Source organism: Gymnoscopelus microlampas, assembly GCF_963454915.1.
Source record: "Gymnoscopelus microlampas genome assembly, chromosome: 3".
In the NCBI taxonomy this organism is placed as follows: Eukaryota; Metazoa; Chordata; class Actinopteri; order Myctophiformes; family Myctophidae; genus Gymnoscopelus; species Gymnoscopelus microlampas.
This window is the reverse complement of record NC_139940.1, coordinates 33372862-33390095: the sequence shown is the minus strand read 5'-3', so window position 1 is coordinate 33390095 and position 17234 is coordinate 33372862. Positions and strand designations below refer to the sequence as shown.

General features: G+C 39.3%; 1 protein-coding gene across 2 annotated transcripts in view; it reads right to left on the bottom strand.

The window, feature by feature from the left end:
- Nucleotides 1-17234, bottom strand: part of LOC311041585 (aromatic-L-amino-acid decarboxylase-like) — a 76520-nt gene that overhangs the window by 56509 nt on the left and 2777 nt on the right. The window contains exons 2-9 of one of the 2 annotated variants that reach the window (XM_084052021.1): nt 13696-13903; nt 10900-11013; nt 9137-9256; nt 4289-4423; nt 3584-3727; nt 2346-2412; nt 2083-2177; nt 444-511 (exon numbers count right to left, since the gene is read on the bottom strand). In XM_084052021.1, coding sequence (XP_083908147.1) covers nt 444-511; nt 2083-2177; nt 2346-2412; nt 3584-3727; nt 4289-4423; nt 9137-9256; nt 10900-11013; nt 13696-13896 — 944 coding nt within the window. In that variant the 5' untranslated portion in view covers nt 13897-13903. The remainder of the gene's footprint in view (nt 1-443; nt 512-2082; nt 2178-2345; nt 2413-3583; nt 3728-4288; nt 4424-9136; nt 9257-10899; nt 11014-13695; nt 13904-17234) is intronic. The other variant, XM_084052022.1, reaches the window with a different exon arrangement.

The window sequence follows — 17234 nt, the reverse complement described above, 5'->3', positions numbered from 1 at the left end:
TAAGTCACTGCTGTCTATCTCATGTTGACTGATTTTGAATGGCAGGCGAGGTGACAACCTCAGATTGGACATGCGTTGTCAGTGGGGTGAGTGATTTCTTGAGCCCCTGCCCCCTAAAATGTCTGGGGGACTGCACATAAGTCCGACATCCCATGACTCCGACTACGTGGCTTCCGCGGGCGGTTAAGGTTAGGGTTAGGGTTAGGTATAGGGTTAGTATAGTAACCGTCGGAACAATGAGCCGTCGGAACAATAAGCCGTCGGAACAATGACATGGCACCAATGTCTGTGTTCGTCTCTCACGTCCCTGGCTTCCAGACACAGGATAGCAGCCATGTACATAATAAGACCTCCATGAGGTAAACTGTGTAGGCCCACAAGAGTTTATTTCGAAAGAGAACTGGACATTTTCAAGCTTATTGTGTGACAGGTTGTCAACTTACCACATAGCTGAGCAGTCAAAGTTGACTAAAAGCCATTTATGGGTGTTGAAGTTGAAAGAGTCTGCAAACTTCAAAAACAAAACAAAGCAACCAATCAGTTATATAGCTCTTTTGTTCCATTCCTAGAAATGTATTTAATGACAATAAGAAGAGAACACAAGAAAATAAACTGATACCTAAATTATTCCACAAAACAGTCTCAAAACTCTATAGTATGTTTTACAATAGGGTGACCCAGAAAATTCAATTCAGCATTGTGAAGGTTGTATTTATACAATTCTTCAAGATTAGATGAGCACCTAATTTGTAAATCATGGTTTTACAGTGTAACATTGTTTATTTTATTTTTTATGACCTTTATTGTTATATTTCTGATTTTGTTTATTCATTGATTCATTATATTGTCCTTTCAGAAATTCATTTTGTGCCTCAGACAATTGTTAGACAACTACAATAACGATATTAACACACAACACCCAAGATTACACAAGAGCCAACAATTAATGTGCCCACAACATCCAATAATGACAGTAACAACAATAAAGAGCCAAATCCACATATGCAGAGGTTCAGCTATGTTACAGTTGGTTGTGTTTAATAGTGCTACTGTATAATGGTGGGCATGAACAATCTGTGGCCCAATTATGCTATCAATCAGGGACAATTCATTTGAAATGTAAAATAGTCTTACCATTAATACACAGGGAATAATCAAAATAACCGTTTCCAGGAATGGCTCATCAAAGAGAGACAAATCTATTTTCTAATCTGTTTGTTCACTATCATTTTTCTAATATCCTTTTCTCCATCTGCTTGCGCAAACGCAATAAAAAGGCAGTAGCAATGGGAGACAATACAAGACAGATTCCCAAACGCAATAAAAAGGCAGCAGCAATGGGAGACAATACAAGACTTTTCCTGGCAGACAGTTATGCTGACTGATTCAAAGGAGGCCTGTTGTCTGCCTTCCCATCATTCATATCCTATCAACCAGGCCTCCAGCACCGGAGAAGAGCTGGGCACGTCTGAAACTACTAACTCCACTACCCATTCCAGAAAAGTTGTTCTATGTTTACTGTTTGGAGACATTTGAGTTTATAGACCAACATGCATTGTTTTTTTACATGATTGAAGTAATGTTGTGTATAATGTGTATTATATATATGAGAGAGAGAGAGAGAGAGAGACTTCCTCGGTTTGAACTTGTGTGTCTAATAAACAGTGATATTTCTTTGCCGAGGAAAAGCAGCACGTTTTATCTAAAGGTCTCTGATGCTTCCTCAGGAAATGACTGTGTCCTTATCTCTGTTTCCCTGCTCAGCGTGCAGCTATGAGGAGACAAAACCACCACAGCAACATCAAAAGCCACATTGATAGTCCCACTGACTCTTTGGCCTTTTACTCAATCTTGCACACTTCACATTAATAATATGCCTTATTAAAATGAAACAGCTGGATATAATGCATTGTATTTTTGTCTTGAACAGAAAAAGGCAGTAGTCATTCAGGACCACCTATTTTTATGTAAACACTCACTACATAATGCTTTACTATATTAAAGAAAAAATCCAAGAGGTCCATACATCTTGAACATTTCAGTGGATCACTAATATTATGTATGATTTCTACATATCCTCACCTCAATACCATTGAGTAAAGGTCTGAATTCAGGACAGATGAATGCACTCCCAGCATATGCCGCATCAATATGCATCCAGATCTTCTCAGAATTACCTGGAATAGATATGGACAACCCAGATAAAGAACAATAGTAAGAGGACCTGTTCCTCCTGACCTTTTCCTGGAGCACAGAACACATTGGTACAATATTTCATACTGTATTTATTACACATTTTTCACAGGTTGTCATTCTGTCAATAGCTTTCTGTAAATTCTACTCACATATGGGCCCAAGTTCAGTGATGTGATCAAAAGCACATGATGGAGTTGTGCCGAGAGTTGCACAGAACTGAAAGATATAAACATACAAATCAGGAAATCCATTGCCACCCGCACGTAAAAAAGAAGAAAGTGGTCTTTTGCCTAACAAATGATTTGTACTCTTTCTTTCAAATATGTTATCTTTTCTAGTCTATGTTATCTAGTCTAGATAGTGAAAACCCTCATGAAATCTACACAATCACAAGAACATCAGATGTGCAACAGAAATAGTTAAATAGGATTTTGCTCGTTGGCCTGCTTGTGAAAATAAAAATAAAATGTCCCAGTCAATATACCAGATACACTCTCATTAGGTTTGGCAGGAGCAAGCTGCTACAAATAACAGCCTTTCACAAAGTCCTCAGGCTAATGTATATGCTCAGCTTCACCAGCCACCTGAGGGCAGGGGTGTCATTTTGTTGAACAGAGACAGGTGATGTATGTCAGTGTTTCCAAAACAGTGGGTCGGCACTCATTTTGATACAATTCTTCATAAATTTGAGAAAATTCAAAAATAATAATAATAATAATTGTATAAATATAATAAAAAAATCACACCCTGTGTGAAGAGAGTGGTGCCTTTGTTGAGCCCCATATTGATGTTGTCATCAATGTTTGTTTATTGGACACACATCCGGACAGACACACACACAGACACACGGACACACAGACAAAGTCAGATATAGGAGTGGTTGGCACCACTCAAAAACATTATATTTAAAAAAAAAAAAAAAAATATATATATATATATATATATATTATAATTATTTAAAAAGAATATTTCGCAAAAATAGAATAAAAAGCTTTTAAGAAGTAGTGAAAATAGCAGATCGGCTGTTTTTGCTAGTTTGGCTCCCAGGGAGCCAAACTAGCAACTGGTTCTTGAGCTAAAAGGTTTGGGAACCACTGATGTATGTGGTTGCAAGGTATACTATATACGTACTGTGCGTACGTTCAACGAAGGTTATTTTATATCAGGTATGTCCAGTGACCTATCTACTCGATAATACAATTCAATAATGTCATGTAAATACATGACTACTAAAATTCTGCATTTTAAATTACAGCGCTTTAGATGATGGTGAATAAGACATCGTGTGGACATGTAGTGGAAAAACGTGTGTCCATTTACTGTACATACTGTATGTGTGCTTGCATATAGTTCTGTAGGCTAAGTGTAAATATGTGTGTTTTCCTACATAAAACGGGATGAGTCCTGCTGCCTTGTCCTCCTCCACCATCCTTTTTAACGTCTCTCCTTTGACAGCGTAGGTGTCATCTGTTGGGATTTTCTTCATGATAACACCACCTATCAGACCAGCTCGCTCCACTGATGAATGAGACTGGAGAGTTAGAGCAGTTAAAGAAGCTGCAGGTTTATTGCATGTTTTCATAAACATTATACTTTGAGAGTTTTGGACATACACTACAGCCAGAGTAACAACTGTGGGACGATTCATCAATTCAACTAAAATGTAAACAGTAAATATTACATATTATTATGTTATTTCATGCCAGATATAAACTGTAAAAGCACAACGAAGACGATGCAATTCTAAAGCAGATCTTTGTCAAATAGGAAAATGGAAGAAACTGGGAGGAGCAAATCAACTGACTGCTATATCCTTGTAAAGGTCTGCGTTTCCCTGAGGCAACTCCCAAACGATGGTAGTCTTGAATTAAACCTGATAAGGTCTACAGTAATGTCAGGCTGGCCCACTGTCACTCTGTATTACCAGATTGCTCTTTAACTAGTAACCACCTGTTTACATTCTTGAAAGAATGCAGCTGCACTGTTGTTCCACCATCAGTGAATGCTTGTTATCTAATCTAAAGTGGGGTCAGGTGAATGACAATTTGCATTAACATAGAGGTGTTTCTTTGCTATGTGCTTTAGCTCTTACTTGGTCAGAGGTATAGGCAACCAATTTGGAGATGATGTGAGCCTCTGTGCGTTGCGGTTCAGAGGCCTGGACCCGTCGCACTGCTTTACAGCGAGCAGCTAGCAGGGCCATCAGGGTCGCTTCACTGGCCGTCCCCTGTGGGTAAAATGAGTTTGATTATGATTATGAATGACAAAATGAATGTCATAGAATGATCACATGCCATGTTTTCATGGTAATCAAGGTCACATCATACTGTACGTTTTGCTCTCCCCTTAGTTCCAGGAGAGAAACAAGAGTGGAATATGTTTGCTAAATCGTTTGAATGTACAGTATAAAGTACAGCAAAAACTAAAAAGCAATTAGTCAAATACTTTGTTAGTTATTCATTGTTCCTTACAGTATCATAGTTTGTTTTTAAAATGTCCTTCCATTAGTCCATTAGTTTATGATGATACCACATAAAAGAAAATCTTATCTACTGTAAAGTATACTGTATGTTTTTAAACACGTCTGTTTACAATACATAGCGTGTATATTTTTGTAAAATCAATGAGCCAATCTGGTGAACTCAAACAGAGATCCCCCCCCACACACACACATGCATACGTATACACAAATCCAACGATTATTATGCATGCATGGGAAGATGTACACAAATCAGATGAACCGAACCAGAGTATCCTCATTTTCCATTAAAATATCAGCCTGTTATTCTCTTGCAAATTGCCTTTGATCCTAACAGAAAGCGTGTCTATTCACTGATATAGCACATCATCAGAGGACAAGGACAACTCATTCTGTTTGGGTACTATGATGAGTCATTGTACAACCAAGCTAACATCACATGACAGCACAAACTGAGCATGACGTCAAGGCTTCAGGGGGCATTAAAAACAAAGCAAGTCAATCAATTTCTTAGAAGATTCAATCAATAAGCTTGAATTTTTCACCAGACAGTAGCTAGACTAATTGCTTGCATCGCAACAGGCATGACTTCTGAGCTGTTGGATGTCATTAGCATTTATATTAATCTTTATATATATGTAGCACCTAGAGGGTAGTAGAGTATAGGGTGACGTCCTGAGTGAGACGCATATTTAAGAGGGTTCTGAACAGGCAGCGAGCAGGTCGATAATCTGTGGGTCCTCACAACACTGCCGGTATTGATTGATTGATTGATTGATTGATGTACTTTATTTAGTAAGACATGAGAACAACAGTACATGGAAGTACAAATTCACAATACAAGGTCTACTAAACTGGAAGACTCATTAAAGCACTGAGCTTGTTTCAAATGAGTTCCCCACACACACAAATCATGATGACATATAAGAGACAGACATATATACACACTACTATAGAATGTCATACAATCAGTTTACAGGTTACTGGTATGAAGAGTGAGAAATATGTACAAAAGAATAAAGAGAGAGGGGTGGGGGGGTAGGGGGGTGGGGTAGGTTAGGACTTGGACAGGGGCCATTTTTCAATTGCAGCCTCCTGAAGGTGTATCTTTAGGGCAGTTTTGAAAGTGAGTAGGGTTTTACACTCCTTTACTCCTTTTGGTAGGGCATTCCACATTTTTGATGAATAGCATGAGAACGAGTTCATTCCCTTTGTTGAGCCAAATCTGGGTTGAACATGATTTGTGGAGCTGCCTCTGGTGTTATGATCATGGACTTTTTGGAAGTATTTTGACAAATAAAAGGGGGATCCCAATGTTGTGGTGTATCTTGAAGACCAGGCCCATAGCAAGTTGCTGTACTCTGTCCTCAACCCTAAGCCATCCAATCCTAGTAAAATGAGCGGGGGTTAGATGGGTTTTGTGATTGAGGCCAAGTAGTAGCCTTACAAATCAGATGAAATGGTAACGTGTTGTTGAGAGGGATGTTTGAGTGCTGAGTACTGACCTGTTAACCGGTCTGTTCCGCGGTACTGTTGTCGTGCCGGTCCATTGTTTGGGGTGTGGCATTTAAACGTTTAAACGGAAGAAATGTGAGTATATGTATATGTATGTGCAAAGGTGAACAAGGGTTGATATATGTGCGTTGGTTTGTTCGTGTAACACTGTGTTTAACTTTCATGTATAATGTCATTGCTCAACAGATACAGGTGGAGACGGGGCCTGTTCTGTGGTGTGTGTGTGTATAACCTGTTGAGAGGGAGGTTTTGCCTGTGTTACACCTGAGTATAAACTTAAGAGCTATATGGTAAGGTATGCCTTTTATTGGTTTGCCTATTGTAATGTACCTGTGACATTTTGTAGATGGCATTAGTGCATTTTATTATATTGTGTTGATGTTATATGATGTCATGCCATGGGCATATTATTAACTGACCAATGTGCTTTTGTCATTGATTGTAGATCCACCTTATGAACAAGTGGCACTTTAAGGGCCGCTGTTCCTTTTCCCTTTGATTTATGTTTGATTTACTTTACTTTTTGTACCAGTCTTTTCCCTTTATATTTGCTCACAACACTTTTAACCATTTCTATAGATGCAATTAAATGAAAGAACCATTTTGCAAGCTTTTCTATAATAAAATACCTGCTATTTTTATAACAAACACTTTGGTCTGCTTTACATTTATTTAGCGGGGTAACATATAAATAATAATAATAAAATAAAAAAAAAGGAAACAAAGAATAAAGGGGTAGATTTTTGTTATGTTTCATGTAGTAGCTTTGGGGAGGGTTTATCAATTGAATATTCCACTATGATCAAACCATTCACCGATCCAAACTGGATCTCCATTTTTGCTGATGCATATGAACACAACTCTACAAGCATATGAAGAAGGAGCCGTTGACCCCAGAGGTCAAATGCCCCAAACAGCTCTGTTTACACACATACTGCAGTCTACGTGCCCGCACGCACGCACACGTGCACGCACAGATATACTAATGTGCACGGACATACACACAGAGTTTCCTAGACCCACTGGCTAGGATTGACAATGTTGCTGACATGGAACCATGATATCAGGACACAAACTTGGGGACAAATTTAACTGGAAATAATGCCATAATCTAACTGTCACAGGGAGAACTCCGAAAGTGATACTTTCACTTATGCATGAAGGTACATTTATATTATCATTTGATTATTATTATTCATTATTCATCATATTTCCAATATTCTTTTTAAATCGGAACCAAATGCGTGACACTAAGTTACAATGGATAATATCGATAATATAATGAATAAATCCTTGTAAGAGTTAATTAGTTGTTGTGGGCTCAGATTTCTTTTCTTCCCCCCCTTTCTTTCTAAACATACCTTCCTGTGTTTCAGCCAATGGCAGGGAGAGGATTGAGTTTCACATGGTATTTAGGATGGAGAATAAAAGACCATCTCTTTATGACCAACACCCAGTCCAGTCTAGGTCTTTTCTTGTCTGGTCTTATCTATGTTATCCTCCCCTTCTCTTGTCTTAGTGTCAGCTAGGTGTATTCTTGTTTTGTTCAATTTGAAAGGGAACTACAAGATTCATTGACATTTTCAAGTCATTAAATATTGCGTTCATCTACTGCAAAGGAATCAAAGTTGTGCCTTTCAACACAACAGTGGACAGTGGAAAGTGGAAAGTGGACAGTGGACAGTGGAAAGTCTAGAGAGAAAGTATCACCTACAATCTCTCTTCCGTGAAGAATATAGACTCTAAAGAAGAATAAAAGACGGCTGTTGTTAACAGTGAAGACTTGCTGGCACTTGAGGAGTGTCGAAGAAAAGTTGTTCTACCCAGCATAAAGACGACTGTTGTTAACAGTGAAGATTTGCTGGCACTTAAGGAGTGTCGAAGAGAGCCAGGCAGGTGACAAATACCAACAGACCCAGAACGCTACTTGAGAAGTGACCCCTGTCAATCACAGGTCTGTTCCCATCATCTGATGTGCAACGGCAATAGGATTGTATGTGTATTAGGCTTGTTTTCATCAACTTCTTGACAGGGCTCTTTAACTACTGTCTCTATTTCTTTTCAGCCCTCACCTACCTTCCCCTCTTTCTATCTCTTTCTGTCTAGGAGCTCACAACAATTAGTATACCATTTTTAGCACATAAAGTTCTAATCAGGGACCACAGCAGAAATTACATCTTGTACGGCTGGAACATTAATATTTCCTATGGCTTATGCCTTTGAGTTAAAAAACTTCCTTGATTAGAAATAAAACTTGCTTGTCTTTTGTATATTGTTGGATGATCTATGACCCTGCCTCAGCCAAGAATTCAAAATCCTTTTTTTTTTTATGAGACTGATCTGTATTAAAAACAGGTAAACTGGGGCGTCCGCTGACCGAGAGGTCCAGGCGCGTACCATATAAGCTGGTAATCCAGCATGACAGCGTGTCGCAGGTTCGACTCCCGTTCCCGGCGACCTTTGCTGTATGTCTCCCCCTCATCTCTCTCCCCATTTCCTGTCAGCCTACTATCCTGCTAACTTCTTCAGTGTAGTGTACAGTAGATGCTCTATAATGACAGGCTGGCAAAGCACTGTCAAAACCCTCATTTTATCCATTATTCTGTGTTAAGAGGGGGCCCATTTGTTGCCACACACACACACACACACACACACACACACACACACACACACACACACACACACACACACACACACACACACACACACACACACACACACACACACACACACACACACACACACACACACACACACCTCCATCCACACATCAACACAGAGACAGAAGACACACAACCACAACTCAGGTGGCGACAACAGAGATGTCTCACGCTTTGCCACTCACACGATCCGAGCTATCCTCTATGTCTGTCAATGGATCTAACCCTAGTTTAGGATTACTTTGATGCCCTCAAGTGCTACAGTACCTTACACAGAGACACTGACCTGAATGACACCTCCACCTTGTCCTTCGGTACCAGCAATGAAAGCCTCAGGTAGTTGGAGCATTTTTCCAAGCCAGTCCAACATCACAATCTCCAGCTCTGTACAGGCCGGACTTGCAGCCTAAACATATGAACCAATAACATGAATTGAATTACCTCCCAGATTAACCACTTGAACCCTCTAGGTCTTAGAGAACTTAGAGAACCGGACCTGAGTTACAACTGTACTTTGACAGTTTTTTTTTTACAGACTACTCCAGATCTCTTCAGAATAGGCATGCTGTCGTTCAAGTTGTTAAATCAAGTGTAACAAGACAAGAGTAATGAAAACAAAAGTTATCACAAATTAAATAAATAGGTAAACAAGACAGACAAGACAGAAAATAAAAACAGTAAGCCTCCTTTTCTTTAGAATCTCCATTGTTTTTAATGTCATCCTGTGTAACATTTTCATTTCAACAAAAGTAATTTGGGATTTAATCTTTCACTGGTATATTTTTCACTAAACCATTCCTCATAATGTGTTCTGACAACGTTTTTGTTTGCAAGTGTCGCGAAAAACTTGTTGTATCCTTGGGCTCTAGGAAATCTTGGGAGTCATGTGACAATGAACGTCAAACAGCTTTTTATGGTATGGTTCTGAAGGGGTCAGAACGTTTGACTGTCATCAATATCATGTCAGTCTGGAGCAATGTGAAACTCCATATTTGGGCTAGATTTACGTAGGCCGTCTGGCCTGGCAGAGATCTGCGCTCTGCGGTGGTGTGTCCTTTCACTTTTATTATATTTGACCTTTTAGATATGTTCACCTGAATCTTAACTTAAAATACAGAAATAAACATAAGTAAAACAATAAAAGTAATGTTTGCATGCACGTGCACACATAGACATCAAAGGGGGCTTGAGCCCCTGCCCCTTTGTCTGTCGGTAAAAAGTGCCCTTGTCTCCTCTGACTGTAAATTGTAGAAACCCCTGCGCCCGTTGGCCTCGCACCTGCAGTAAAGCTTACTTAATTGAGCCCCGTGCCATGCAGTGCTCGCGCAGAATTATAGTTGATTTACAAGCTCACAACGCGTCGCAACGCCAGGCATTGTGAGCTTGTAGATCGGCTATTTTTTGGGTGCGCGATACCGCCCGGCAAACGAAGTCTATTATACACAATCGAAACCTAACTGAGGGCACAACTGAACGCAGTGAATGCACGCAGAACACGGACCAATTGTTTGAGACAGATTAGGTATGTAAGGACAAAAAATATATATATATAGCTGTTAATTTGAAACTACTTGTCAAGCAGGAGCCTATATATATCTCTCTCTCCCTCTCTCTCTCTCTCGCTCTCTCTCTCTCTCTCTCTGTGTCAGCAGCAGTGGTGGGAAAAGTGCTCAATTTCTTTACTTAAGTAAATGTACTCATTATACAGAAGAATAAGTGGCGTCGTTAGGCGGGGGCTTCGGTGGCTATAGCCACCAATGTTTTATCCAAAGCCACCAATAAAAAAAAATATTTTTTATTTTTATTTTTTTATCATATATCTATAACCCTAACCTAACCCTACCCCTAACCCTAAAACCGAAATAAAGTAACAAAAAACGGGTAAAAAAGTACCCGAATCCGACGAATATCCGCAAAATTTCGCGCGCGCGCTTCGTGCGCGCGCAGGGGGACACATGCACGCGCGTGCATTTGTCCGTGCATGTGCCCTTTTGAAATTCCAGCCCCTGCCTCTCCAAATCTCTCTGCACGTCTCTGAATGTTTCTTACCCAGGAAAATCCAATGCAACCAATGGCTCCACAAAGCATGTCAGCCAACATGGCAGGGTAAGAGGAGGCTGCTGGAAAGTAGGCATAGAAGTATGGGCTGTGCCAGTGGGCGACCTAGAAAAACAATCATATACAATTGAAAGTACAGTTAATGACAATTTAAATTCCCTTGGTTAGGGCAGCAGTAATATATAGATCAAAACGTGCGGCTCGGCCGGAACAAGTGTGCTATTATTTCTCTTTTAAACGACGTAACCACGCCCCCTTTTGTCCCCCACTGAAACCCCATGTTTTAAAAAAAAATGCCCAAAACGCTCTGAAACTTCGCCAGAGTGGGGGTTTGAGAATCCATCATACGACATCCATTTTTGCCTCAGACCACCGGTGGTTGAAACAAGCACTTGAAACTGGACCCCCCCCCACCCCCCTATTTGGAGGATGCTGAATCGAATGAGCTACAGTAGGTCTCGACTTTGCACAACCTTGGGTAAGTGGTTAAAACAATACATTCATTTATTTGACCCTACCTTTCGAACACAAGGTTGCACAGACTTAGTGAGCTGCAGGCACACTTAAAATTTCTAAGAAATGTTGTTTCTAGTTATCTATTTATTTTTACCTGCCTTCCATCCCATTTCCTAATTAAGTTGTTCAGATCCATCTATGGACAATACAGAAGTGGAGAGTCATCACCAGTTCAATTCAAGTCCTGAGAGCACAAAAGTGCTCTCAGGACTCTTGCCGGAGCCCTCATTCAATGCCACTTTGACTATGCTTGCACCTCCTGATACTCCAACATCTCAATGTCACAAAAGACAAAGCTTCAAACCTCCCAAAACAAACTGATTCGACTACTTCTCGGCCTGGGGCCCATAACCCACCTTTTTCCCACACATTTTGCTAGCCTACAGTAGGATGGCTCAGGGTAGAAGACAAGACAGGGTTAAACAATTAAAAATGGGATTGACTTTCAAAATAGTCAATGTGACTTTGCCCTCAACGCCCTCAATACTTGCATATCTGACTAAATATCTCCAAAAGATTTGCGACACCCACAGCCACAATACTAGAGGGACCCCCCTTTTTTCTACATGTACATATTTTACTGTATAGTTGTGATGATATTGAATTTTGGTGTTATTTTCTATTTGTTGATGAAATGAATACATAGGACCCCAATAGAAACAAGACCGCAAGGACTTTTTTGGTGTTATCCTTTTTGACCAAGTTTGACTGTAACCTGACGCTACCAGATCCAAACAGCTTGCTCCACACATTGTTTCACCTGGTTACTCAATACCGCCACCTCTGGCAGGGTCAGGTTAGTTTGACTGTACTTGTCTAATAAAATATTCAATAAATTCGATCAATCAATCAATTCTCTATGGTCTTTGGCTGGGTAAATAAAGGGATAGAAACTGTTGCCCCACACCATCGTATTCCCTGAGGAAACATTACTTTGTTTAGTGCAAAGGCTTAACAAACCTGCCTTTCATTCTGTGTGACAGAACACGGTCAGAACACAGTCAAATCCTATTACATCTGCGTGTGTGTGTGTGTGTGTGTGCGTGTGCGCGTGCGTGTGTGCGTGTAACGGCCAGAGGCTACCTGTTTCTGTAGTCCCTGCATTTATGCTTTTCATGGTTTTCCCAGTGAGTCATCAATTACATTCATCCAAAGCGACCTCTCTATATTCCTACTCTAGTAAACAGAGGTGATTTTTCAACAACCCACAATGAGATGGAAAAAATAATGGCGTGTTAGGAGTGTAAAAGAAAAGCTACTCCTGCTTTTTATTAGAGGGAAGTTCCAGATTTTTTCTAAACCTATCCTGCTGATCGTTAGTCAAAGACATGTCTCAAATGTCTAAAATGTGGCTTATTGCTTTTGAATTCAGCATGAGCCTTGTCTTCTTAGTTCATTCACTTATAGTACACGTCCTTTCAAACTAAAGCATTTGATTTTAGTTACTGTAGCTAGTAGAGGCAAATGAAAAGGACTTCAGAATGTTGAGATAACTTTCCACATGAAATGTCTCAGGTTTTGAGTATATTAAGGAACTTAAGGATTGGTTCCTGAAGTTTAATAATTCCCATGTAATTGTGCTATGTGATTGTCTTTATCAACAGGACTGTTCTTGTTTTAGCATAACATTACATTTAATATTTGTGTAGTACATTTCAGAATTTACACACATAACACACAAAAGATAATTTATCGGCTTCAATTTGATAATGTTCTAGTTCCTATTTTGTATTCTCTTTTCTTTTCCCATGACTTCCAATTGAATTTGTTTATCCTGTATCCTATATGAGTTCTCTCGCCTGATTAGATAGAATTGGTACACCAACCTGACAATGTATTTACTGTTTACTAAAGAACTAGTTCTGTAACTCTTGCCTGATTACTGTAGATAGAATTGGTACGCCAACCTGACAATGTATTTACTGTTTACTAAAGAACTAGTTCTGTAACCCCTGTTACAGAACAAACACTCAGTAGCAAAGATTACTATACACTATATAGCTATTTAACACTTATTTTAGCAAACAAATATCACATATCACTTACACCCCCGTAATTTTTTGTAAATGTACCTTTTATTGCTCCTGGTATTGATGATGATTTGTATTGTATTGTCTTGTATGTCTTGATGATGAATTGAATACATAGGACCACAATAGTCAATGGAGCTTTTTTTATCCTTTTAGCATTGCGTAATTGCACTTGCTGTACTGTTTGCAATTTGTTAATAAAGTGTTTAAAAATGAATAATAATAATAAGAGTGAACTGACCCCAGGCATGATGACTCTCTCTATATCTTTTACAACATCCTCATAGGTCTCAGGCTCCAGTGGTGCCTCAGCAGGGATCAGGGAACGCAGGTAGCCTGGTTCTACATCTGGGTACACCTGGCGTTGTTCTATGTTCTCCATATAGTCGGCCACGTAGTCTACCATCTCCTTCCCCCTGCGACGGAACTCTGCTACGTCCATGTTGACACTGGAGGCACACACAGGTATAGAGTTGTGGACATTTCAGTCATTTAATTGCAGTTGGGTGAAAACCTTACTACGTCCAAAACCGTTCCTTTTTTAATTTTAACATTTTAAAACAGTGAAAATAGCCGATCTACAAGCTCACAATGCCTCGCATCTGCATTTTGCACTACCGTACTTTTGTGTGACACTTATAAATGCAAATTAATAATTTGTTAATCTGAAGATTATGCAATGAAGCTAATGTCAAGAATTGAACAATTAACAAGTTAATAACAATACATCTTGCTGTCCGTCTTGCAGTGCAAGGACAGGTGTTGTTCTGTCCCTGATCCACACTAAGTATAAACACTGTTATACCAGGCTAAAACACTGTGACTAAACCCATGAAATCTATTCTAATCCAGGTGTGTGTGTGTGTGTGTGTGTGTGTGTGTGTGTGTGTGTGTGTGTGTGTGTGTGTGTGTGTGTGTGTGTGTGTGTGTACGTGTGTTTGTGTGTAGTTCCCTCCAGTTGACATATACGATCACAAGGTGTTACTTTTCTTTTACAGACATTTATTAAATGCCGTGAGAACTGAATAAATAAACAAATACATAATACATTAAATTTGGCATCACATTTCTCAAACAAACAAAACATACAAAACCATACAAACAAATACACTGGCAACAATGAATTACCTCATTGGCCGCATCAAAATATATGGGGGAAACAATCTTGTCTTCTTCTTTATACCGTAAACTTAAACAGTTCTTCTTTAACTCTTTTGTCTTAAATCTCTTCTTTAAACTCTTTAACTTATAATCTCTTCTTTAAACAGCATCACACACACAACACATAGACATCCTCTGTTTGTTGCATGTTGCATGCTCTAGTGCTCAGAGCAGTCAGCAGAATGAAATGAAAGCCTGTGGCCCGGCTCTGGTAATTAACCAAATCCAAACCACCCTTGCTGATTGCTTGATTGACTGATCTGACTCAGCTGCCAGGTCAGTGTGACCCTAGACTTCAGAGCAACTCAAAAATACACAGCAAAAGCAAAGAGAACAATCCAAACATGAATTGACCAAACAAAAAACATTATGAATTCTTAACTTATTCACTTATTTATAATAATATGAACTTCAATCATGATGGCAGCTACAGTGTGTGTGTGCGCTCTATTTGATTGCCTAGCAGTAAATGCCATTAGAGCCTCTTAACTTCATCTTACAGAAGAGGAACACAGCACACTGAAACAGCCTACTACGATGGTACACATCTAAACACATGCACGTGCACATGCGCAAGTGCACACACACGCGCGCGCACACACACACACACACACACACACACACACACACACACACACACACACACACACACAAATGTGAGCACATGAATAGAAGCAAGCACCTGTATACACAGTAATGCAAAAAAATGTCATCTGTGCTCTTTTCCATAGCTACAAATGTTTCTTGATTTAGACGAGTCTATCAGACCCAGATGGCATTTCTCTGAATAACAGTCTCACAGCGCTTCCTTGGCTAACACAACTATTGGTTCATGCCTTGTTCCTTAACACATGACTGAAACATGTTTATAATCTGTTTCCACTGCTTCTGTTCTTAATGCATGTCTGAAACATGTTTATAATATGTGATAGGGTTAAAAAGGTACCCTATAAATAGGGCAGAGCCCAAGAAAGATGAAGAGATGGTTTTCGTTCTAAGACCCAAGATTTGACCAGTCGACACAAAGAAATGAGAGTCAGACAAGAACAGATATAAGTCCAAGGATGAAACAATTCTGTATTGCTCAGAATTTGTTGTTCATCTTATAGTGTCCTTGTGTACAACTTTTGGTTCCATAAACAAGTTATTCCTTCGATATCATAGGACATGTGGCAGGTTTATCTGAGACAGGGTGACAGCTGACAGAGTAAATTAGTGACAAAATCTGTTTCCACTGCTTCTGTTCTTAATGCATGTCTGAAACATGTTTATAATATGTTTCCACTGCTTCTGTTCTTAATGCATGTCTGAAACATGTTTAGAATCTGTTTCCACTGCTTCTGTTCTCAATGCATGTCTGAAACATGTTTAGAATCTGTTTCCACTGCTCCTGTTCTCAATGCATGTCTGAAACATGTTTATAATATGTTTCCACTGCTTCTGTTCTCAATGCATGTCTGAAACATGTTTATAATATGTTTCCACTGCTTCTGTTCTCAATGCATGTCTGAAACATGTTTATAATCTGTTTCCACTGCTCCTGTTCTCAATGCATGTCTGAAACATGTTTAGAATCTGTTTCCACTGTTTCTGTTCTTAATGCATGTCTGAAACATGTTTAGAATCTGTTTCCACTGCTTCTGTTCTCAATGCATGTCTGAAACATGTTTATAATCTGTTTCCACTGCTCCTGTTCTCAATGCATGTCTGAAACATGTTTAGAATCTGTTTCCACTGTTTCTGTTCTCAATGCATGTCTGAAACATGTTTAGAATCTGTTTCCATGACTGTATTCTTAACTTTGTTATAAATGTAATACCAAATGTAAGTCCAATGGCTCTCAATAAGAAATGTTTTCATGATCTCACAAGACATACAGTATAACTACAGTATAACTCCAGGATTATGTTAATGATGTCCATGATCACAATACCAGAGGCAGCTCCACAAACCTTGTCCAACCCTTTTTTGGCTCAACAAAGGGAAGTAACTCGTTCTCATGCTATTCCTCAAAAATGTGGAACGCCCTACCAAAAGGAGTAAAGGAGTGTAAAACCCTACTCTCCTTCAAAACTGCCCTAAAGATACACCTTCAGGAGGCTGCAATTGGAAAATGGCCCCTGTCTAAGTCCTAACCTTACCTACCCCCCCCCCCCCTCTCCTTCTTCTTTTGTACATATTTCTCACTCTTTATACCAGTAACCTGTAAACTGATTGTATGACATTCTATAGTAGTTGTGTATAACTGTCTGTCTCTTATATGTCACCATGATTTGTGTGCATGGGGAACTCATTTGAAACAAGCTCAGTGCTTTTATGAGTCTTCCAGTTTAGTAGACCTCGTATTGTGAATTTGTACTTCCATGTACTGTTGTTCTCATGTCTTACTAAATAAAGTACATCAATCAATCAATCAATTAAAAGTCGTATGAATACTGTATGTTACACCTGATTCACAACACAATCTCTCTATTTATCACACACTGCAACCATAGCTTATTGTTAAAGGTATAATAACAGCAAATTGTGAGCATAACTCAGAATGGATTTCCAATGCGATTCTCTCTTTTTCCTCTCTGTAACCTTTTCTTTTCCCATGTGTTTTTTTCTCCTCCACAT